The 23,280-nt window shown below is 34.9% G+C and overlaps 2 protein-coding genes, 1 long non-coding RNA gene and 1 pseudogene across 3 annotated transcripts; 2 read left to right on the forward strand and 2 right to left on the reverse strand.

Annotated features, from left to right (window-relative positions):
- Positions 1-5,801: 5,801 nt before the first annotated feature.
- LOC120423220 (uncharacterized) lies at positions 5,802-7,943 on the reverse strand. The gene is made up of 2 exons (XR_005606211.1): positions 7,288-7,943; positions 5,802-6,845 (listed from the first exon to the last, which is right to left on the reverse strand). It is a non-coding gene; the product is annotated as an uncharacterized LOC120423220 (long non-coding RNA).
- A 707-nt stretch (positions 7,944-8,650) lies between these two features.
- Positions 8,651-10,506, forward strand: LOC120423222 (protein LTV1 homolog; annotated as a pseudogene).
- A 7,224-nt stretch (positions 10,507-17,730) lies between these two features.
- LOC120423219 (multiple coagulation factor deficiency protein 2 homolog) lies at positions 17,731-18,552 on the forward strand. Its single transcript, XM_039586929.2, has 3 exons — positions 17,731-17,983; positions 18,049-18,272; positions 18,332-18,552. The coding sequence occupies exons 1-3, from the start codon at positions 17,835-17,837 to the stop codon at positions 18,472-18,474; spliced, it is 516 nt and encodes a 171-aa protein (XP_039442863.1). The 5' UTR covers positions 17,731-17,834; the 3' UTR covers positions 18,475-18,552.
- On the reverse strand, positions 18,539-22,301 carry LOC120423218 (uncharacterized). The gene is made up of 3 exons (XM_039586927.2): positions 21,716-22,301; positions 19,173-19,293; positions 18,539-18,889 (listed from the first exon to the last, which is right to left on the reverse strand). Exons 1-3 carry the CDS (start codon positions 21,980-21,982, stop codon positions 18,603-18,605), a joined length of 675 nt encoding a protein of 224 aa, XP_039442861.1. The 5' UTR covers positions 21,983-22,301; the 3' UTR covers positions 18,539-18,602.
- Between the last annotated feature and the right edge of the window lie 979 nt (positions 22,302-23,280).

Raw genomic sequence — 23,280 nt, forward strand, 5'->3', positions numbered from 1 at the left:
TTAGACGTAAAGTAATGGTTTCAGCTTTAGCCTAATGTACTAAACCAAATTTAATTTTAGATCGGGACATGTAGAGAAGAAAAAATGGGAAAAGAAGTTAATCTGTGAAACCAACGTGCAGAAAGCATCGGAGTAGCTACTCGTCTTCACATATGGGAACGTAGGAGAAACAGACACGAAAAAAAAAGTTGAATCAATTACCAAACATAAAACAAAACCATCAAAAGTTTTATTTGCAGAAGAGCAGAGAGGCAGCTCTGACGAAAAAAAAGAGGAAAATCTTCCAACCGTCAGTGGAGTCGTCACATCAAAGGGAAAAAAAGTTCGGGACTAGTGAACGTTTCTGTGTAAGTGTGTGTGTGTGTGCTTTTGCTTTTTATTTCTAAAGTACATGTGTGTAAAAGTTTGTCCTCGTCGCTGCCAAATTGGTGGCCACCTTTTAAATGTTAGCAAAAAAGCACGTAAACCAGTGTGGGAGTGCTTTTAGAATAAGTATGTTGCTGACGGCAAGGGAAAAATAACCTGCATTTTATAAAAAGAAAGCAGCATTTTAAACTTATTTTACGAATTGATATTTATAAAATTACGACACATAATCGGATTTTATTGAGTTATATTAAAAAAACATGATTCAAAATAATTAATCAAAATTATAACAGATACTTTACATCTTCATTCACAAAGTTTTCCAGATTATGAATTATTCAAGATTAAACTGAAAGGTGAGACTAACATCAATTGCAAAAAATTAATTAAATTTGCAATTTTCAAAAAAAATCTGTTTTCATAATTTATAAAAGATTAAAAGCTGACATAAAGCTGGCTCAACTACAGTAATCAAACTTTTTACAAAGTTGTTAGTATTTGGCTTCAACTGAAATCAAAATTAATTGTTATTTGTCACAACAAAGAAAATTAAATAAATTTAATATTACATAAAAAAATATTTGGTTGGCGATTAGTTGGTTTTCACGAGTTCTCTTTTCCAACAGATCGGCGAATTGCAGTTTTGAAACATTCAACACGGTTCAAGCACGAGAATCTTTTTTTTTGTGCGAATAAGTTTCATAGTTTTGTTATGAAGAATTTTAAAAATTAGCTATGACTTGAATTAAGAATGTGGATTCTTATGGATCTTAAGATATCAATTTATTTTTTAAACTTAAGTAAAGAATGAAAGGTTTTTGAACTGTTAATTTTTTTTTTTACATAAATTTTTATAACAATTACAAAAACAATGTTTTAAAATTATTGATGTTGCAAACCAATTTAGTATATAAATCGAGGGCACAACACTCTCTCTGTTTCTTATTTCAAATCAGTTATTTTAAATCATTTTAATTTCCCAAGCGCTTTCAGCATTAATTATTAAAGTCACAACAAGAATTTTGGCTGGCAACAGATTTACAAAAAAAATGTCCACGTGACCAAATAACCGAAATTATAAAAATGACCAAAATAAATAACCGAAATTATAAAAGTTACAAATAAAACTAAAATGATAGAAATAACCAAAATTTTCCAAATTACAAAAATGACCGAAAATGACGAAAATGACGAAAATGACAAAAATGACAAAAATGACAAAAATGACAAAAATGACAAAAATGACAAAAATGACAAAAATGACAAAAATGACAAAAATGACAAAAATGACAAAAATGACAAAAATGACAAAAATGACAAAAATGACAAAAATGACAAAAATGACAAAAATGACAAAAATGACAAAAATGACAAAAATGACAAAAATGACAAAAATGACAAAAATGACAAAAATGACAAAAATGACAAAAATGACAAAAATGACAAAAATGACAAAAATGACAAAAATGACAAAAATGACAAAAATGACAAAAATGACAAAAATGACAAAAATGACAAAAATGACAAAAATGACAAAAATGACAAAAATGACAAAAATGACAAAAATGACAAAAATGACAAAAATGACAAAAATGACAAAAATGACAAAAATGACAAAAATGACAAAAATGACAAAAATGACAAAAATGACAAAAATGACAAAAATGACAAAAATGACAAAAATGACAAAAATGACAAAAATGACAAAAATGACAAAAATGACAAAAATGACAAAAATGACAAAAATGACAAAAATGACAAAAATGACAAAAATGACAAAAATGACAAAAATGACAAAAATGACAAAAATGACAAAAATGACAAAAAATTACGAAAATTACGAAAATTACGAAAATTACGAAAATTACGAAAATTACGAAAATTACGAAAATTACGAAAATTACGAAAATTACGAAAATTACGAAAATTACGAAAATTACGAAAATTACGAAAATTACGAAAATTACGAAAATTACGAAAATTACGAAAATTACGAAAATTACGAAAATTACGAAAATTACGAAAATTACGAAAATTACGAAAATTACGAAAATTACGGAAATTACGGAAATTACGAAAATTATGAAAATTACGAAAATTACGAAAATTACGAAAATTTTGAAAATTACGAAAATTTCGAAAATTTTGAAAATTACGAGAATGACCGAAATGACCGAAATGATAAAAATGACGAAAGCATATCGTGCAAATCATAATTAGGACTATTTTTTTACAGATATTGTGTAATACAAAGTTTCCATGCTAAATTAGCTTTGATTGTTCATAATATGTGAAGTTTAAAGCATTTTATAGTACGTGAAATTGTTGAAGTCATGTATCAAAAGTGACTAAAAAAATTTTAAATTGAATTTTGCCTTAACTTTTCTGAAATAATCAAACTTTTCATTTTCTGAAAAACATCGAAACAGACAAATTAAATTGAGCTTATTTTACTGATTAAACTTATTGTTAATTTGCCATTGTGGATTTGCTGCGTTTTGGTTTTTTTTTGCATATTATCATGAAACTCGAATTTCTATAAATTCAGCGAAATTTGTCTTGCTCAGTTGAAATTTAAATTTCTGTAAAATTTTTCGAAACTGAACTCATAAAATTTTTTTTGCAGTGAATATTTTATGTCCAGGACGTATTTTTTTTAATAGTAATTTTCCTGTTCGCAATAACTCTAAAATCACACATTTTTGCATTTATTTCAGGCTTTGTCGTGACATTTTTATGTTTTGTCTGTGGAATGTAGTATAAATTTTATCAAAAACTTAAAATATAATTTGCAATGGCCTTAAAATGTTTTGAACATTTCATGATATCGTTTGATCTTGAAAAATTGATAAAAATCACAAAAAATCATTTATGCTATTCTGTTTTAATGTAGTTACTTTTCCTGACATTCTAAACTGACGAAAAGTCTCACTTATCACCACCAAATATAACAGTGCTAAAATGTTCAATACATCACTCAAGTTCAAATTTTCAGCACTTGTTTTAAAAAGTAATACTTTTCGACTCTGTTTTGGTTTGTGAGTTGAGCATACACAGGCACGCCAAACTATACACCAGAAATTAAAAAATCAAAGGTTGACAATCCTTAGTTGTATAAAATCTTATACCATTTTTGACATTCATATTCTTAGTGAGCACCTTAAGTTAGAAACCTTTGAATTGGCAATTACCAGCTCAAAGAAATCGAATGATGAATTTGAGATAACTTTTTCCAAACTTCCCAAATTATTACCCTTTCATCCTCAAACATCACAGGTTTTCAAGCTCATTAAACCTACTCAACATACACACCATACCTTTAATTTTGATAAGTCTCGAAGCATAATGAAACGGGTTGACGGAACGTCAACAACGATGTATATTTTATGCGGGATACATTAGCCAATTTGTCGAAAACCGTTTTACGGACAGTTACTAAAACGTTTTCCAGGATCATAACGCAAAGCAGCAGAAAAAAATCGTAAACGATCTTAATTAAAAAAACATGATTCCTTTTATCTGCGAGCGAGATGGCATAAAAAGCTTAATGTACGTGTTCTACCTTTCTCCCACCCCCCAACCCCACCCAACATCAACAGACTCCATCACCAGCTCGCAGCATCAACATCGTTGTTGTTTGATATTGCTTTCACGAGTCGTCGTCGCCGTCCTTCTTCATTTTCTCGTTTACGCCTGGCAGGCAGGCAACCAGCAAAACAGCGCATATTGGTTGCCCCTCAACGTTCCACCAAAACGAACAAAATCTTCCCTCATCTCTTCAATGGATGATGCTGCTGCTGCTGCTGCTGCTGCAGAGTTTGCCTCATCTCACATTCGCTGCCGATGCTAAAAGTTATATTTTTCATAAAAGCATTTAAATGTATTTCCAATAAATATAAAAGGCAAAAACGTTTTTCTCATTTTGGATAAACACTAATAAAAGCTGATACATCCCAAACATGAAAAACAAGCATCCTTTTTTTGCTCTGCTCTGCTCTGACTTGACTCGCAAAAAGGGGGGAGAAAGCACACATACACACAACTCTCTGATGGGTTTATACGCCAGGCTGAGGCAATATCCAATCCTTGCACTCATCCCTCAACTGAACGCACACACACACACACACACATCCTGCAGAGCAGCGCCCGTTGAACGGTTAAACGATGCTTTATTGAACGCTCGGTGGAATCTCCTCATCCTTGCTGGTTGTGGTGGTGGAGCTGGAAAAATACACGCGCTGTAGAAAACGAAACGATCCTTCCGAAGTGGAAAATTTGCCGGTTAACGACGGTTGTTGGGTCCCAAAAAAAGGACTTTAAAACGAGTTAAAGCAGCCAAAACAACATGGAGAGCCCTTTATAAAGTGGCGTTTTCCTAAAAGATGGGTATTTCCTTGCGAGTTATTTTCAACATTTTTAATACATTTGCATGATAACTATTTCTGTTTAAATAGAAAATAAAACAAGATTCACAGAAATTAAATTGCTCGAAAAAAACTAAAGGTTGCCATTTCTTCTAAATCAAATATAAACATTTTAAGTAAGTGAATAGCGGAACAGACTAACTAAGGGTCTGACAAATATTTTCTACCAATGAGAAATATGTACCATGCCAAATAGAGAACCGATTGTACCCGACTTTTGTGATATCAATGAAACTTTGTAGATATGTCATCCCAGGCTCATGTAAACCAAGTTATTTCAAACAGATTTTTTAAAGGTTTTATGTAAAATTTGAAAACGAGTCAGCAATTTTCAAAACTTTCAAAAATCTTCCTCTGGAATTGCTATTTCGGACAATTCTCGCAAAAGTCTCATTAGCCAATGCCAATGCAAATTGTGTATCAAGTGTTTGATTCCCCAATTTTTCAAAAAGTTTCCAAAAATTCTAGTGCCAAAACTAATTATATCTAAAAAATGAAAAAAAAAAGTAATAAAAGGGGAAAAAACATAACAGGCCACGACATAAACTTTGAAAAATATTTGCAACAGCTTTTTTTTAAAAAAAAAATGGAGGTAAAATTCCATATTTACAAGTTGCAAAAAAATGATTTTTTCAGCACAAGCCGTTTACTAAGTAAATACGACGAGTGCTGAAAAATCAAGTTTTGCAACGAGTTGCTTACAAACTTTTGCAATTCCGAAAATGCTTTCTGAGTGTAATTTTATTTCAAACATCCATGTGTTATGTAATTTTACCGTTACCCGAGCAGACGGAAATAACTTGGGAAGGTCAGTTTTTGATATTGTGAGAAGATCAAAATCCGTTATTGGAATGATCGGATTAGTTGTTAAAATAACAAATTTCAATAACAAAGATTTGTTCGAAAAATAACTCAAATTGTTATTGCTCTGTTATTGCAATAACATACTAATAACATAGAATCCAGAACAATACAATAACAAGGTTAGTTATTCTGAGCGGTGGATGGGGAGCACCCAAATAACAAAAACTGTTATTTGTATGGATTGATTGCATAACAAAAAGTGTTATTATTTTATCACATGGAAAGCTATATCCCTAGCAGAATATTACACCGATCTCTTTGTTAAAAATGCGTACGAAGTTCACCAAATAAAGTAAACTCTTTTTCCATTTTTGTTGGCATGTGTTACTAAAGGCAGATTTGATCTGACTTGTAATTTGCTTAGCAGAAAGAAGCCATAACAATGAAGGCATGTTTGTTGTATAAAATTAACGTTTTTAATTAATGAAAGTTTAGTTTCAATAGTTTAATTTAATCCTTTTAGCACGTTTCATGTTTTTTTTTCTTTTCTGAAAAGTAGAATACTTTGTCTTAGATTGAAATGAATAAATTACTCACCCAAACCAAATGTTTGATGTTCTGCTGGAAAGCCTAGTAGACAGCTAGATAATTTTACTGCCGGCTGAGATATTATCCTCCGTTAAATATTGAATTCACCTATAAAAGAAAAAAAATATATCACAAAGTGTCATGTTCCTTTAAATACATACACTTATCTAAAAGCAAACTCCAACTTCTTCGGCTGCCGCTGGTTATGAGCGACTTAACGGAGCTTCCGGAAATATATGCGGCAGGAGAACAGTGATGTTGTCGCTGGACAGTTCAAACTACAGCTCGAGTTTGGCCGTGGAAAAGAGCTCCAGACTTTGTGCTGGCAAAAAACGTCTGCGTTATCGACTGACCAATAGTTCTGAATCCAGCTGACATGGCCGCATTCCAATCTAAAATCGAAAATATATTATAATAATAGTTTGTTTACTTTCCAGCAGCTTTGCCGACGAGACAACTCACCTCGAAATCCTTTTTCCTTCGTCGTAGTCGTTCTGCAGGTAGATGCCGCCCGCTATTAAATTACCTCCGGTGCCCCAAAAGGTTGATGCACTTGGGCCTAGATGTGATCGTCTTCTTCTTATTCGAAGCCTTCGTCCAATGCCAGCTGTCGTCATGGCCCAAAGGCGACTTTTTCAGATTGCGATCAGATTTATTCCATATCTGAAAATCAATTAGAAATGCGAAATCATAAACATAAACATTGCAACCAATTAGAAAGGCGAAATCATAAACATAAACATTGCAACCACCCATTTTTTCTAATTTCCGGAAGCGTTCCAGATGCTCAAGTAAACAAAGCTGAAATAGCTGTTAACTTTTCAAGCAAAAAAGAAAGAACCATTGTCTTTTGCAAGAAGAACATTTTCAAAGTTTTTGGTACCCTCAGCAAACGTCAAATCAACACAAAATGCTGCCGGATCTTTTTCCGGATCTCTCCCGGAAAAGATCCGGCAGCATTTTTGTATGGTCTGACGTTTGCGGAGGGTGCCGAAAAAGGTAAACAAATCGCTTCAGGCATCGGCCAATTCAAACTTGAAAGCATTATTGCCAGAGCTTCCCGTGGAAATTCAAAACACTTTTTATCAAACCGAAAGGAACCTACCTTTAAGTTGAGCAACACCGGCAACCCTTGCAATTGCCCTCGTCCGGGAAGATGATCAGGTTTAGCTCGGTGATGTTTTCGGTGTACCGGCCCACCGTTTCCTTAGCCAAATTTATCCACCTGCAACAAATTGTTGATAATTTTTCACACCGATCGATATGTTTTTTGGTTTCGCTGAAAGTAAACACAAGCACAACCGTAATAAAACTCGGTTCTGCACCCGCGATTCCCGACGAAACGAAATAAAAACCGACTGATGATAAACAAACCGCGACTCGATCCGCTCGATCGCATTTTCTGTTTTGTTGTGACCGTTTTGACGTTTCGCGCTGGAGAAGCGAATGAAAGAGAGAGAGTGCGAAAAGTGTTGCGCGTTGCAAGCAAAATTAAAATGCAGTAAAATTGTTTTTATATTTAAAAAAAATCAATGATGAATTTAATTGTTAACAATCGCCATATCAATTCGGTCATAAATTTCAAAAGTATTTTTTTATTTAACATTTAAGCTAAATTTTAAGACCCAATTTACATTGTTTTGCTCCCAAATAGCTTTACTTGCTTTGACCGTACACGAGAGGCCATCTTTGCTGAAGTTTGCAAGAAGTCAAGCAAAACAATGTAAAGGGGCCAATGTGAGTTTGTAAACAAAGAGTCTATCCTGCTCACTTCTAATGTAAACATCCACTGACGTGAGCAGGATAGACTCTTTGTTTACAAAGTCACATTGGCCCCTTTACATTGTTTTGCTTGAAGTTTGTTTTGATTGTTTTGACAGCTCAGCGGAGCACGGGTTGTAGGATGGTTCCAAACGAGGTTCCAAACAACAAATATCGCGTCATGAAAAAAAAACTTATCAGACTTTCGCAATCCTTATTTAATAATCTAGCTTACAACATTTATTATTCAATTTTACATTTATATTATAGATTTCTAGAATTTTTTTTATCAAGTCCTATAAACATATGCAACACAATAGCTTTTTTTAAAAAGGTCCAATAAACTATTATGTTTCATATGTTTATAGGACCTATTCAAAAAAAAAAAACTCTGGAATTTTATTCACCATTATCTAAAACTGAGTTTATCATCAATTACTCAAAATTGGGTAAATGATTTGCCCATTATATAATATCTGTAGGAAATGTTTAAGAAATCTGTAAAAAAAATTGCCTAATTGCATGACAGCGAAAACGTCAAGAAAAAAAAAAGATCAAAACAATCCCAGCAGACCGTTCCGTGTTTGTGCTTGAATTTTTTGAGAAACTCGTCAGTGTTTGGTGAAATGTTGCTATCTTGGCTGCTGTCTGGGATAATTCGTGTCAAAAGCTGCTGCAGATGCCAGAAGTGAGCCACTAGGTAATGGTGCCCGGCCCGTGCCGGAGGGGTTCCGGATGGATTGACTGTTGGCGAATCAAAAGTACAGAACGATCCGCGTGCCCCGTCTCGAGCGTATACTTCCGCCAGCAAGGTCGAGCTAGAAAAGCGCAAACAGGAGCAGGCCAAGTTTGGGGTGTATTTTGACGAAGATTACAACTACCTGCAGCATCTGGAATCCGAAAGGAACGAAGTCTACTGGGAACCTGTGCAGCCGGCGAAGACGGCCGGGCGGAGAAGGTCAGCACCAAGCTGCCCAGCTCGATGTTTGCGTCGAAGGTGGAGGGGTTGATGAAGAAAAAGGCACACATGGGGCCTGGGCTGTGACCGGATTGGGATCCGGACGAGGATTTTGACTTCGAGAACCCGGATAATGCGTTGGAAGATAACTTTATTGAACTGGCCATGGGAGGGAAGGAAGAGGACGATTACTTCGGTGAAGGGGAGGAGGACTAGGGAGTAGACTCGAATGAGGCCGGAATGTCCGACGAAGACGAGGAGCGGGACAGATTTAGACCGCTGGCGCTTGACCAGGAGGAGACCAAGTCATGCTTCACGGAATACTCGATGAGTAGTAGCGTGATCTGGAGGAACGAGCTCTGTACGAAGTGGCGTAGCATCAACCCGAAAACTGGCCTGCCGATGAACGTGCTCGGTGCGACCGTCAGGGTCAAGTCGCCCGGTCCCATCGGCCGGTGCAACGGCAGTGTAATCTCCACGCTGAGCGTGTTGTCGATCCGGCCAAAAGACGAATCGCCCGAGGAGCAAGAAACTGCTGAAGGAGTACCGCGTGGAGCGGCGAATAGAGCGCAAGGTCAACACGCTCACGGTCAAGGATGAGGAGAAGCAGCAGGAGAAGAGACAACTGAACAGCCGCGTCAACGCGGGCGTAAGGATCGAATTTGTGAAGGACACGAACACACACACACATACACTTACACACACTAAATTTATGGAATACATTGTTAAATCAAACAAATGGTTTTTTACTTTTCTCTTGAAGAAAACTAATGGAGTGTTTTTTAGAATTGATTCAACTTCAAAGAAACCTTGCGCCAGAACAAAATTCAAACGCAACGGCTGCTGGGAGGTATGGACCATCCATAAACCACGTGGATACCTAGGGGTAGAGGTTCAACGGTTGTCCAGGCTCCAGGCTTCATACAAAAAGATTTGTGTTGTATGGAAAGTTTCCACGAGGGGGGGTCTGCGATTTCAAAAAAGTGCTTACGTGGTTTATGGATGGCCCCTTAAAAGAGATCGTACTAGTATTCTGACGTCGACATGTGTTACATGTAAGAAATTGCTCATATTTAATTTCCTATTTTATCTTTTATTCTTAGGTTCGCACTTTTAAACCAAACTAATTTAAAAATTTACATGGAATATAGAAAATGACAAAATAATCGTTTCATTATGAATAGCAATTGGCCATATTCTAATGAAACACGAGGGTCAAGATCTCTTGTCAGTCCCTGTGCAGTAAATGACTTTCACATTTGAAACCCAAAAAAAACATAACTGAGCCGTAAACTTTATTTTCGTAATTTAACAAACTCAGTATTTATGATGTTACAAAAAAACGAAAAGGATATATTGGAATATCAAACCAATAACAGTTTCTGTTATTATGGAATAAAATGGAAAAACATAACTTAAGCTGTTATTATCATCTTATTTCACATTTCCAATGGAATATCAAACCAATAACAGTTTCTGTTATTATGGAATTAAATAGAAAAACATAACATAAATTGTTATTATTATCTTATTCCGCATTTCAAATTGAATATCATCCCAATAACATTCTTTGTTAAAATAACAGAAACTGTTATTATTTTGTCTTCCAAATTTTATTTGCAAGAATATTCAATAACAGTTTCTGTTATTTTAACAAAATCTGTTATTGAAATGACATGAATTTTGTTATTACCGTCTGCCCGGGTAAGACCAACAAATATTGAAAAAAGTGACGTTCTGAACTTTTCAACACCCATTTCAGTGCTGAAGAGTAGAATTTTCAGCATTGATATTGAACTGTATTAATTTTCCATTCTGTTATATTTGGTAGAGAAAAGTAGGTCGTTTAGTCATTCGAGAATGACAGGAAAAGTTTCCCTATGGAATTACAAAATAGTAGTTTATGCAATAAGTTGCAAAAAGAGGATTTTTTCAGCACGAGTCATACATTTATCCAACGAGTTTTACCGAGATTCCGGATTCCGGAATCCGAAAAACACCCATTGAGTGAAATTTTAAGTCAAATTTTCATGTATTTTGTCAATAAATCGTTTGAATCAAAAAAATGTTGAAAAGTGTTACTTTTCGAAACAAGTGCTGAAAAGTTCATTTCAGTGCTAAAAAGTAGAACTTTTCAGCATTTATTTTGAAAAGTGTTGCTATTCGATTCTGTTATTTTTGGTACAGAAAAGTAGGCTTTTTCGTCGTTAAAGAATGACAGGAAAAGTAAGTAGTTTCACGACGGAATGGCAAAAATAATATTTCAGCAAAGTTTTGTCATAGTAACGCTTAAACTATCTTGACACACGTGAATTTCGCTGAAATTGAGTTATTGACACCATTTTGTGCAACATAAAAGTTTTATATGAAATGTTCTCAAAAACTATTCGGACCATTTCTATCTAAAAATATTTTAACAACTGCTCATGTTTGCTATAAAAGCGATAATGCTAATAACTTTTGATAGGGTTGTCAGATCTTCAATGTTTTGGGCTCATTGGAAAGGTCTTTTTAATACCTTTCTGAAAATGTATAATATGATATTTCTGGCAAAAACCACCCTTTTTACAATCTTTCGGACATATGGCAAAATCGTTTTTTTAGCATTACTTTTGAAGTGCTTAACTTAACTTGCTGATTTTAAATAGAGACCTATGGGACCCCAAGACGGATCGAATGAAACTAATACGGTCAAAATCCGTTCATCCAGTCCGGAGATAATCGAGTGAAAATTATTTGTCCACCCACCTACACACATCCACACAGACATTTGCTCAGAACATGATTCTGAGTCGATATGTATACGTGAAGGTTGGTCTACGAGGTCAAATTAATTAGTTAATTTTTCGAGTGATTTTATAGCCTTTCCTCAGTAAGGTGAGGAAGGCAAAATATCCATTCGATTTTTTGAACACTTTCAACCATTTTTAATTTTTGACCTTTTGTCCTTCCGACCATTTGACATTCGACTATTTATTTTTTTGATTTTCTGCCATAAGATCTTTTGTCACACATCCCTTATAAAATCAGGTCAGCCTATTTTGTTTAATTTTGACTAAGATAAAAGCTCAATTTCTTAACAATTTTCAAACATTTAGAATGTCGTGAGAATGAACGAGATTCTTTTTGTTTATTTCCAGAAATATTTTAAACTTTATAACTGAAGCTGAAACTGAAATTCAAAATTATTTGATTTGCGAAAAAGAGTTGTAATTCTATAACCCTTTCAGGCCTGAAATTTTCAAAAAAAATATTTTTTTATCTAATGATGGGAAAATGATTTTGAGGACCACACGAAAATTATAGGCTAGGTAAAAAAAATATTTTTGTGTCATTTATATCAGGCATCAGGCATGAAAGGGATAAACAACTTTAAAATAAAAAGTGTCACCATCAGATGCATACTGATTCACAAGAAGAAGGATTTACGTATAATAAATGAATTTGTTTTCAAACATGAAATTGGGAATGAGTTCCTTAATTTCAAGCGAAATCGTACTATTTAAAATCGATATTCTCATGCTGATGACACTTTCTTTTCTTTGCAAAAATGTTAATTGTAGGATTTGCATTTTTTGTAATCCAGTGCGTAATATACTGAAAATCCATTTCAAAATAGAATACAGAATGGTTGTAAAATTTAAAGATGAAAAATTTAAGTTGCTGAAAATTGTTTGACTTAACTGTAACGTTTTCTTTATAGCAATTCTGAAAGTTACATTGAAATATTTCATGATATGATAGATTTACAGTAATTTTTGATGACAAAACAAATAACGTCATGATTCGAATTCCCGGACGCTTCGAAACCCGGACACTTCATCTTGTTTTATCAGTTATTTGGATATAAGTTCGCATTATGAATGTCAAAACTGTGTTATTTGATGAATTCCAACATCAACTTTCATTTAAAGCTTGTTTGAATGCTGTAGTTAATGCCAAAACAATTTAATACAATAAAATTATTAGTTTACCAAAAATGCGAAACATTTCACTTGATATATTTCATAGACGTTCGAAGCACCGGGAAGGCAAAGTAGAAATTTATGGTTTCGATTTCCTTGAATTCTAGCAATTTTTTATAAAAAATATCGATTGTTTTGATGTTAACAGCTTATCTGAGACCTAAAGAATGCCATTCACTAACATTTCAGTCCAAATTTGTGCGATTCATAAGTAAAATCGAGTGTCCGGATTTCGAATCAACCTTTATCAGTGTCCGGGATTCGAAGCACAACAAGTCATTTTAATTTTAAAATTCAGATGAAAAATTGTTAGAAAAGACATATTTTGCTTCCCTTTTTTGAAACCGACTGATTATACTACATCCTGATGATGTTTCTACATTTCCAACCTGTTACATGATTTTTTGCCAGCTATAATAAAAATTATATGTTACTAAGTGTCCAAATTTCGAATCATGACGTTATAAAAATATTCAAATGTAGCCTCACATTTTCATTTATAAATTTCACCTATGCCCGTTCGTGATTTCTCCCAATATTTCTTTTGATTATTATGGAATTTTATTTGTAATTATTTAACTTTTATGTTGCTTTAGATATGAAAATCATAATCGATTATGTGAAGAAATATTTGTCAAAAATCGATATCGGTGAAATTGATGAATATTTATAATCCAGTATTTCGATAGAATACACAGATAGAAGATTAGTGCGCACTGCTTCTCCTGAATTGGCGCAATTTCCAACTTCAAACGCGTTCCGGTAAATCGGTTCGAGCATAATTATCGTTTGTTGTTTGAATTGTTATTAATTTTAATAGGATGCCGCAGCAGAATCCGGGCACCCAGGTCCTCTTTGAGCAACATCTAGTGCTGAGCAAGTGCTGCTGTAGTGTGGTTGTGTTCCTTCTCCGCAAACCAGCTCACAATGGAAATAGAAATTGAATCTCATTTCAAATCGACATATGCGTACCCCGAGGGTACTCATCAGGGGGTGGAGTCACCCCACATGGCCCGGTCCGGTCTTCCCTTCTGTTCTGTTGTTCTGGTCGAGGTTTGGCGTTGCAGAATTGTAGAACACTTGCCACCACCTTGCAATGCCAATGGGTTTTGCCATTTGATCTCAATTCACACATCTCACAGTGTCTCTGCACAGAGCGAGAGATGACCGAAATCCATTTCGCATTCATCGAACAATACTTTGTTATTCCGTGTGCGGTTCTTTTAAATATGAATGCAGCAACTTCCATCCTAAGGCATCAGCACAGGCGATAATTACAGGCTTTGAGCGGAAAATGCTCTCGATTCCTAAAAGCCTCCAAATCTCTCTTCTTGCTCAGGGTTGCAGGGTTGACCAAAAATTCTAAACGAAAATTCGTAAACCAACATCAAACGACATTTTGGGCACCCCTGAACACTCATATTTCCTCGTGCACGCAAAGAAAAAGGGGGAGAGTTGCTCCGGCTCCGAGCAGTTCGAGCCAAGTGTAACATGTCGTTCATAATATAAATTAGACTTTTTTCAATAGCAATTACTGCACTCTCTTAACAACGCGGGGGCCTCAGCGCACAGCAGCGTGTTTCGTATTTCAGCGCTCATTGACGGTGACATTGGCGACGACGACGACGACGACGACGACGAAGGCAGGCAGGGGTTGTTTGGCACCAGTCGGAGGGATGTTGCCTCCTGGTGAGGACATACCTCGGGAATGATGGTGGGCTGCTCTCTCGTTTGCGAGTGTGTAAGGAGAGCATAAGTGCTTTTAAATGTAAATTGTTCGGAAATCCAAAGTGGATTTAAACAGTTGTTGAGCACTTCTTTAGCGGAAAGAGAGTTAGATGGAGAAAAGGGAAGTTATTGATATGCTGCGACAGGTGGAAAAGTCACTTTTAAAGAGATTTTTTTTTGTCACCGCGCAATTTTTTAAAGATAACTGAGGATAATGTTATCTTTCAACTTATGTGCAGGCGGTCGTATTAAATTTTTAGACTTCCACAAATCTGAGTTTCAAACCTATTAAGAAACATTAATCAAAAATTAAAAAAAAAAACATTGTCACGCATAAAATAAGTATTGAAAAATTTGGATGATTAGAATTTGAGGTAAAGATTTCTCGTTCATAAACATTTAAAATTTCAAGCCTTTAGGTAGTTGCAAAAGTTGTTCAAATTTTATGACACCCCATTCAAATTAAACCCGTAAAATCGAAAAAAATATAAAACGAACGCAAAACGCAAGATAAATGTTCAATTATTAAACATTTTTACAATCGCCCATTATTTTTCTCATGTGCCACTAGCTCCATAAAAGCGTTCTTTTATTACGTAACGCAGTTGGGGGGAGGAGGGTCGAAGGCCGTGTTACGCTATATACATGATTTTTTAAATTGTATGAACATTTTGTTACGAGGGGAAAGGGGTCAAAAAATCCTTTTTTTGCGTTACGTAATAAAATAACACTCCCATATACACTACAAAATGTCTCATATGAACCTTAACAAAGTTTTTAAAGTAACCAAATTTTAATTAGATTTGCTGTTTGATTGTTTTTGAATAACCTAAAGGTGAAATTATAAAAGCAAACATGAAAATTTGCCGTTTATATTTTTGTTATTTCCGTCAAAATATTTTTGATAATTTTAATCATGACCAAAATGACTAAAATTTATCGTTTTCGTAATTTTGGTCATTTTGGTCATTTTTGTATATTTCGTCACTTTCGTCATTTTGGTCATTTTAGTCATTTTCGTCATTTTCGTCAATTTCGTCATTTTGGTCATTTTGTTCATTTTGGTCATTTTGTTCATTTTGGTCGTTTTAGTAATTTTGGTAATTTTGATCACTTTCGTCATTTTGGTCATTTTGGTCATTTTGGTCATTTGGTCAATTGGTCATTTTGGTCATTTTGGTCGTTTTAGTCTGTTTGGTCCATTCGTCCTTTTGGTCATTTTCGTCATTTTTGTTATTTTGGTTATTTTGGTAATTTTGGTACTTTTAGTCATTTCGGTCATTTTGGTCATTTTGGTCATTTTGGTCATTTTAGATTTTGGTCATTTTGGTCATTTTGGTCATTTTGGTCATTTTGGTCATTTTGGTCATTTTAGTCATTTTGGTCATTTTGGTCATTTTGATCATTTTGGTAATTTTGGTAATTTTGGTAATTTTGGTCATTTTGTTCATTTTGGTCATTTTGGTCGTTTTAGTAATTTTGGTAATTTTGGTCACTTTCGTCATTTTGGTCATTTTGTTCATTTTGGTCATTTTGGTCATTTTGGTCGTTTTAGTCATTTTGGTCCATTCGTCCTTTTGGTCATTTTCGTCATTTTTGTTATTTTGGTTATTTTGCTAATTTTGGTAATTTTGGTAATTTTGGTAATTTTGGTCATTTTGGTAATTTTGGTAATTTTGGTCATTTTGGTCATTTTGGTCATTTTGGTCATTTTGGTCATTTTGGTCATTTTGGTCATTTTGGTCATTTTGGTCATTTTGATCATTTCGGTAATTTTGGTAATTATGGTTACTTTCGTCATTTTGGTATTTTGTTCATTTCGGTCACTTTCGTCATTTTGGTCATTTGGATCATTTTGGTCATTTTGATCATTTTGGTAATTTTGGTAATTTTGGTAATTTTGGCCATTTTGTTCATTTTAGTCATTTTGGTCATTTTGGTCATTTTGGTCATTTTGGTATATTTCCTAAATTTAATCATTTTGGTCATTTTGGTAATTTTCGTTATTTTGGTCATTTTGTATATTTTGGTCAAGTTCATCATTTTGGTCCATTCGTCTTTTTGGTCATTTTCGTCATTTTCATTATTTTGGTCATTTTGGTCATTTTGGTCATTTTGGTCATTTTGGTCATTTTGGTCATTTTGGTCATTTTGGTCATTTTGGTCATTTTGGTCATTTTGGTCATTTTGGTCATTTTGGTCATTTTGGTCATTTTGGTCATTTTGGTCATTTTGGTCATTTTGATCTTTTTGGTAATTTTGGTCATTTTGGTCATTTTGGTCATTTTAATCATGTTGGTTATTTTGGTAATTTTGATCACTTTCGGCATTTTGGTCATTTTGTTCATTTTGGTCAATTTGGTCGTTTTAGTCATTTTGGTCCATTCATCCTTTTGAGCACTTTCGTCATTTTCGTTATTTTGGTCATTTTGGTATATTTCGTAACTTTCGTCATTTTGGTGATTTTCGCAATTTTCATCTTTTTTGTTATTTTGGTTATTTTGGTTATTTTGGTCATTTTGGCCATTTTAGTCATTTTTGTCATTTTGGTTATTTTGGTCACTTTCGTTTTTTTTGGTCATTTTGTTCATTCTGGTCATTATTGTCATGTTGGTATAATTCGTAACTTTCGTCATTTTAGTCATGTTAGTCATTGTCGTAATTTTCGTTATTTTGGAATATTTCGTAAATTTCGACATTTTGGTAATTTTGTTCATTTTGTTCATTTGGTCATTTTGGTCATTTTAGTCAATATGGTAATTTTGGTCATTTTCGCCGTATTGATAATTTGGTCATTTTGGCAATTCTGGCCATTTTGGAAATTTTAGTAATTTTGTAAATTTTAGATAATTTGGACTTTTTGGTCATTTTCACTTGTAAGAAAAATCTAACGGCGTATTCTGGCGTTGAGACAGTATGGACAAAATTTACAGCTACAAAAAATATGCCACAAAATGATTAGAAAATTTGCAAAAAATCTGAGAATTGAGCTGAAAAATAAAATAAAAATATTTGGAAAAGTTTATAGTCCAAACATTCAATATAACCTCAAGTAAATGCAAATCCTCACACAGTGCAAAAGAAATAAAAAATATACTAACGCGCACGCGCGTCTTCTGTCAGGACGAAAATCGATTGCCAAAACAGCTGCTGTCACAGGTACAGTGTAGACGTACACGTCTGTGCAGGGAGAGCAGTTCAGATTTTCACGAAGTTTTCGTGTAAAAATTCACTATCGTAATGATGGTACAGTTGGTGCTGGTTATTTTGCACACAATGATGGTGGCAAGCCACCTAGAACTGGCGACGGCCAAAGGACCACATCACCCACGGGGAGGCTACTCGGCCCGAAATCGGAAGCTGGACGAACATCTTCACGCCAAGGATGAGTGAGTGTGGGCTGGATGCTGGGGATTTTGTTTGGGAGCCTTGTAAATATTTTATTTTTTTATAGACACATTCAAGAAGACTTGAAACAACTCTCGATTAGCGAGGATGAATTGTCCAAGATGAGCGACGAGGAAAAGAACTTTTACTTTTTCAAGCTGCACGATTCCGACAATAATGATCACCTGGATGGGTTGGAGATTTTACACGCCGCCACACATCACTCCGATGGCCACGTGCACAAGTTGGACCGGGAAAGTGAGCACGATTCGGAGGAGAACTCGGTGATTGGTGAGTGCAGTGTTTGTTTAACAGTGCAAAGCTTGGAGTAATTTTTTGGTTAATTTTAGATGTAATTGATGACTTCATTGCCTATGCGGATTTGGACCAAAATGGGTTGCTTACCTATCCAGAGTACATGAAGGCGATAAGTACAGATGATTGGAACACGAAAGTTGATACGACTGAGACGCCACCTCCGGATTCTGGCTAAATGAAATTTGATTTATATATTTTTTTTCATTTGTGATATACAGTAAAAGTAACAACTCTTAAAACCCTCTCTTCTGCTTACTTTATTGGCATCAATATCGCTCACACAAGACACTACACAAAAATCCTTCACAAATGACAAGGATAAATCATTTCGCATGGTGCTCCCTGGGATCCCTCGGAGATGGCCCGGTCTAGCTGGAGCAGCATCTGCTGATATTTGCTGTTTTTGGGAATTTCCGGATCGAAGATTTCCGCCCCGTTGACGAGGGCTCGCGCTGCCCGGGCATACTCGTGGGCCGTTTGTGGCGAACGGCACGCGGACTGCAGCATGCAACCCTCCTGGCCGGAACCCTCGGCGGCCAGATAACCCAGCATTAGCCCAGTTTCACCGGCTTGGAAAAATTGCGACGAACCTGGGCGTCGACCAAGAAACAAAAGCAAAAGTAAAGAAAAACAAGAAGGAAATCACGATTACCGACGATGATTGCGAAAAATTGCATCACTTTTGTGTGTCGCCCAATTTACCCAGATAATTTTCCTGGTTATTGTGTTTACGGCTAGAGGCGTCAAACAATGGCCACTTGTTGTTGTGTTGTGACGCGCTTTAATTATGAGGTGACTCAACAATGCGAGTAGTTTTTCACTGTTGAGCTTTTCCCCTGTTTCGCGTTGAAGGTTAGACGCGAGCAGACTTACCGTCGATGCTTCTTCCTCGGGCGAAGCCGCCCCAGTTTCCGGCGCCAATCAGGCCAGCCGCAAAGATGAGTGCCTTCAGCAGGAACAGAATCAGCAAGTTTGTGAGATTTAAACTTAGGACCTGTGGTGAGGACGAGAAAAATGGTACAAAAATTAAAATTTAAACTTTAAACGTGACATTGAAAATGTAATGTAATGTTCGATTTTTTTTAAACATTGATTATCAAATTCGGACAATTTCTTGATTAAAAAAAAATCTGTCTAGACCCTTGCAATTACTTTTCAAAAATTTATGTCCCTTCCCCTTTTCTTTAATATTAAATTTCAATAGAAATAGACGTGCAATCAACTGAAAACTATTTTAAAAACACTTGGACTTATTTTGAAATGTTTTGATTTTAGGTGAAATAAAGAAGAACAGCCGCCAAAAGCCTTTTTTTAAACTTTAAAGAATTTAAACAATTGTTATAATCGATCGGGAGCCAAACAAGTCTTCAGAAAACTTGTTTACAAATTCTTAAGTTTGAAAATGATTTTCTTATCGATTTGGAGTCTTCAGCATAGTTATAAGAACTGTGAGGATAATTCTTGATAATATTTTCACAATTCTAAATTCAGAATAATATTTGTAAATTTAAGGGCAATGGAAAAAATAAAAAACTTAATTTTCAAATGTACTAAATATGCATTAAAACATATTTGGGTAATTCCACCTGAAGCGTGCAAGAAAAAATGCAAATTTGAAAATTACCATCTCCAATTCTGCTCAAATTTGGCAGAGCTGTTAAGACTATCAAAACGTGCAAAATCCTGAATTTCATCCAAATTGGACCAACCCCACCTTTTTTGTACCCTCCCAAAAAATCGAAAGGTAGTAATTATTGATCAGCACGACTGAGTGCTCCTAGCAGATGCGGCGAATAAAGCTAATTTAGGTAATCTCAAATACTTAAAACTTTAAAATTCGATATCTCTGGAACGAAACATATTCCTTTCTGTCGATAAATGATTCTTATGTAAAATTGGCCGGGGAATACGATGGTCAGGTCAAATAAAGGCCATTTAAAGTTTTCAATTGCGCAATACAGATAGAAAACATATTTTAATCTAAATTTTGATCACGGAAATGGGTTCTACGTCCAATTTCCTTCAAAATTGAGTCTAAGACCGACCCTCTAAGATTTGTGGTTCCTGAGTTATCTTCGTTTGAAGATAGGGGTTTCGATCAAAAATCGACAAAACGTCGATTTTTTGGGAGGGTACAAAAATTGTGGAGGTTGTCCGATTTGGATGGAATTCAGGCTTTTTTCATGTTTTGATAGTCTCAACAGCTCTGCCAAATTTGAACAGATTCAGAGATGGTAATTTTCAAATGCTGTTCCGCTTCAGATGGAATGACCCATTTACGGATTGAAAAAATCAATCGAAAGGTACCTTACTTTTTTTTAATCTGACAATCAAATGCTGAGAAACAACCATCCAAAGATTATAATCGAGGCAAATGATTTTTTCAAGTATCATGGAACTAATCAAGTCATTAAAAAGTCTTTGAAATGAAGATCTTTAAATTTCTGACCAAGAACATTCTAAAACTTTATTTAAGAAAATTGTTTAACATTTTCTAAGTCCTTGGATAAATATTAATTCAGAATAGGACATTCATAGAAATTATTTCTCCAAAATCGGCTTGGTATTACTTGTAACCTTAAAAAATTAAATGTCCAAGAAATTGTCCACAGTTTATAATTGTAAAACATTTTCTCCATCTCCAAGTCTGTTGAGAAAAAAATATTTCAGAAAAGGACATTAATGGAAATTATATTGAAAATCGGCTGGCTTATTATAAATCTTTAAACAAAATAAATTGCAAAAGAAATAAAATAATGTTGAAGAACAAAACTGTAATAAAATGCAGTCTTTACTTTTCTTTAACTCAAAAGGTGTGTTTTTGTCTATAACAGTTTATCAACATAAAATCATTGTTAAAAATATGTGTTTTGGAAGAAAAAGTTTTCTAGAAAGCAAAAACCACAAATATAATGTTTTTCCAAAAGATCGTTTCAACACAATATCATATTACCAAATTTAAATATGAAAAAAATCGAAGTTGGCATTTGGTTTAAGAAGAATTAGTTAAAAATTGAGAAATAATCTTATTTGTTCATCTGTTTAAAAATTTCGAACCTTTATTCTCTTTTCAAATTAATAATATTAGAAAGCTCGCAAAAACTTAAATGAAAAAATGATCGTCTAGGTCTTGTTTTGTTTTAAGGTTAAAACGATAAAAAGACAAAATTCAACCTTTTTTTACCCGGAACCTCAGTTTGAATAGGGCCACTAGTTTGAAGAGCACTTTAAATTCTTCACATTTTATAGATCAGAATCTGTTCAAACTGAAATCAGATGACGGTGCACTATTTCAATCTACAGTCTAGAGTACGCCCACTACTTCTGGCTTTGATAAACTACTTGCAACACTCAAACCAGCTTCAAAACGTTCTTGTACATAACTCATCCCCAATGTTCGACCCAAGTCTATCCACCTGACTGTTTCCAGCGGATCGACTGATCATTTCCTTCGCGAACGAAACCGCCAACTGCCCGGCAGGACTCGTCAGCAAATCCTTGGCAGTTTCGGCGAAACCTCGTCCACCTGAAGCTTGCTGCTGCTGCTGCTGCCTGCTGTATCCATTTCCTGCTGCGTTATAGCCCAGATCATTTCCATCAAAGTCACTGCAGTTGATCTCACTGATGATCAGGGCCAAAAGCAGGGCGCCAATCGCAAGCTGTGAAATCCTCCAGAGTCTCATGATTTTTGAGCACTTTTCTTAGAAACACTTTTTACACCACTTTCTGGTCGGAACGAGGTTTTGTTCTGATATCGATGACAGGTTACACAAAACTGAGCCCTTGCCAGCACTTGGAGTAATATAAATATCTTTTTCTAATGTCCCTTTTGTGATGGAATGTGCCTACCTGCTGGGTTATTTCCAAGTAGTGAATGAACAAAAATAAAGAAAAAAAAATGCTTAAAAAATCCTTCATCATTCCGGTTAAGCCGCAAGAGTGAAAGAGACAACCTCAAATTGACTACTTTTTTCAAATATGCTCCTCAATTTTGCCCGTGCCTCTAAAGAGACGTTTTTCTTATGACTGCCCACACACAATAGGGCACTCTGTTAGGTGGAGAAGCCTTGTCGCCATATGTCACAGCTCTGGCTGCCATTGTTTTGTGAGGTGCTCTTCCTCGTGTGCGAATTGTGGTTGTGTTGTTGTGATGCGCTGGATTCACTCACTTGCTGAGCCTTGGTTGAACCGATGCGGAAAATTTGGCAATTTGACTGACTAAGCTACATGCCGCGGACATCTAATCTGTCGGAGGGTTTCATTGTTGTGTTATATAATTTGTTGTTGAAAACTAATAGGCAACCCATTGGGATCTTATCGTAAGGTTATCTTTTAGCTTTTACAAGGAAATGCATTTCCGTTAAGAAGTAAAGGAGACAAAAATATCAGTTTCAGTTCGAACTCGATCACGAGTTCGAACTGATCACTTGCTAGAATTCGTATACATATCGAATAAAATTCTGACTGTGCACTGACAAATTTTCACTCAATTATCTCGGCACTGGCTGAACCGGTTATAACCGTTTTGTCTCATTCCAATATGTCCCTATTAAAGTGAAGTTTAGTAATCAAAAAGTTATGCTAAAAAAGATTTTCGCATGGCTCCAAAAGAATGTATGAAGGGTGGATTTTGGAAGAAAACTCGTCTTGTTATACATTTTTAGAAAGGTATTGAAAAGATCATTCCAACGATTACTAAACCTATCAAAAGTTTTAGGCAACTTAGTGTTATTTATACACTTTTTTGAAACCGAGTATCAGATATTTTGATAAACATATTGTCCATAATTTTAAAAAAATAAATGGGTTGAGAGTTTTACTTGTTTTATCTAACTTTGCCAATGTTTTTTTAAATGTCAACTTTGGCTGTGATTTTTACTAACATTTCAGCAAAAAGAAGTATGCAGTAATTTTTCTAGTGTCCCAGACTATGCCTCGACGCATTTTTTTTACAACTTAAATGATTATGGTGCCATTTTAT

This window comes from Culex pipiens, chromosome 3, assembly GCF_016801865.2.
Source record: "Culex pipiens pallens isolate TS chromosome 3, TS_CPP_V2, whole genome shotgun sequence".
Lineage (NCBI taxonomy): Eukaryota > Metazoa > Arthropoda > Insecta > Diptera > Culicidae > Culex > Culex pipiens.

Excerpts from the sequence above, each read along its gene's own strand:
- LOC120423218 (XM_039586927.2), bottom strand. The coding sequence starts at position 21,982 with ATGAGACTCTGGAGGATTTCACAGCTTGCGATTGGCGCCCTGCTTTTG. Across the intron at positions 19,294-21,715 it reads GATCCGCTGGAAACAGTCAG|GTCCTAAGTTTAAATCTCAC; the intron begins GTGGATAGACTT and ends TCCTCACCACAG. Across the intron at positions 18,890-19,172 it reads CCGAGGAAGAAGCATCGACG|GTTCGTCGCAATTTTTCCAA; the intron begins GTAAGTCTGCTC and ends GTCGACGCCCAG.
- LOC120423219 (XM_039586929.2), top strand. The coding sequence starts at position 17,835 with ATGATGGTACAGTTGGTGCTGGTTATTTTGCACACAATGATGGTGGCA. Across the intron at positions 17,984-18,048 it reads CATCTTCACGCCAAGGATGA|ACACATTCAAGAAGACTTGA; the intron begins GTGAGTGTGGGC and ends ATTTTTTTATAG. Across the intron at positions 18,273-18,331 it reads GGAGGAGAACTCGGTGATTG|ATGTAATTGATGACTTCATT; the intron begins GTGAGTGCAGTG and ends GGTTAATTTTAG.